The sequence below is a fragment of the Sphaeroforma arctica genome (assembly GCF_001186125.1).
Source record: "Sphaeroforma arctica JP610 unplaced genomic scaffold supercont1.7720, whole genome shotgun sequence".
Classification (NCBI taxonomy): domain Eukaryota; class Ichthyosporea; order Ichthyophonida; genus Sphaeroforma; species Sphaeroforma arctica.
The window spans coordinates 1-1,013 of record NW_014032838.1 but is presented as its reverse complement, the minus strand read 5'-3'; the positions used below and the strand labels follow the sequence as shown (position 1 = coordinate 1,013).

Genomic DNA, 1,013 nt, shown 5'->3' with positions numbered 1-1,013 from the left:
AATGGGCATGGCAAATGTGTACCCACACCTAAGTTTCTCAGATACGTTCGATTGCATTTGAGTGAGAGCTTGTATACATATACTAAAAGCTTAGTGAACTATGCTTTCACATCCTTATGACTTTGGGGAACGTACACGTACGATTACACCATCGGTATTCGTATGTGTCTTAACGCCATTCCGTTTAATGCTACCGATTTAATTTACCTTTACGTATGTGATGAATTACACTTAGGATCGGCATGGAGGGTGATGCAGTACGGTGACAATCCTGGCTTCGATGAGTCTACAGTGGCATATGTTCTGGGCGAGGTCCTACGGGCACTTATATACATACACGACAATGGCTATGTCTACAAGTAAGTGGAAGGTATACGTATTCAATAAGGTATATATATATATCTATATATATATATATATGTGTGTGTGTGTGTGTTGTGTGTATACATGCATGCATACATGCATGTATGTATGTATGTATATGTATGTATGTATGTATGTACACGCAGTGTGTACAAGTTTCTTGCTGATGTTTATGTACACCGGAATGGAATTGTGCACAAGCAGGCATCATATATTGTTAACACAGCAGTGTCTATGTGTACGAGTACGTCGAGTATACATACACAACACAGGTGGTACGTTCGAGTATGTTGTGTTATGTATATTCATGACAACGGCTGTGTTGTGTATATGACTCACATGCACACATAACATGACTATACTTAACCAAGTAGTACGCTCCGTGTGTTTTGCAACCCTGTCCCCAGCACCAATACGCGTTTGAATATCTCTACAAAGGCATATGCTTACTACAGGACACACTTTCTTCTTCTTCCGATCCTTTCCCCATTCATAGTAATCTCAAGGCGTCATCCATCCTGTTGGATACGAACGCAGAGGTCCGTCTCAGAGACTTCCGTGACTGTGTGAGTATGGTCAATGGGGGTATACGCGCACCTGCTGTGCACAAGTACGGGGGAACGGCCGCTACTATTCCGTGGTTGGCTCCA

General features: G+C 42.3%; 1 protein-coding gene across 1 annotated transcript; it reads left to right on the top strand.

Moving 5' to 3' along the window:
* Positions 1-233: 233 nt before the first annotated feature.
* SARC_16270 (hypothetical protein) lies at positions 234-1,000 on the top strand (the record flags this gene model as incomplete). Its single annotated transcript, XM_014289620.1, has 2 exons — positions 234-359; positions 860-1,000. Coding segments are annotated over exons 1-2 (248 nt in total), but the record flags the coding sequence as incomplete, so codon positions are not given.
* Positions 1,001-1,013: the final 13 nt, after the last annotated feature.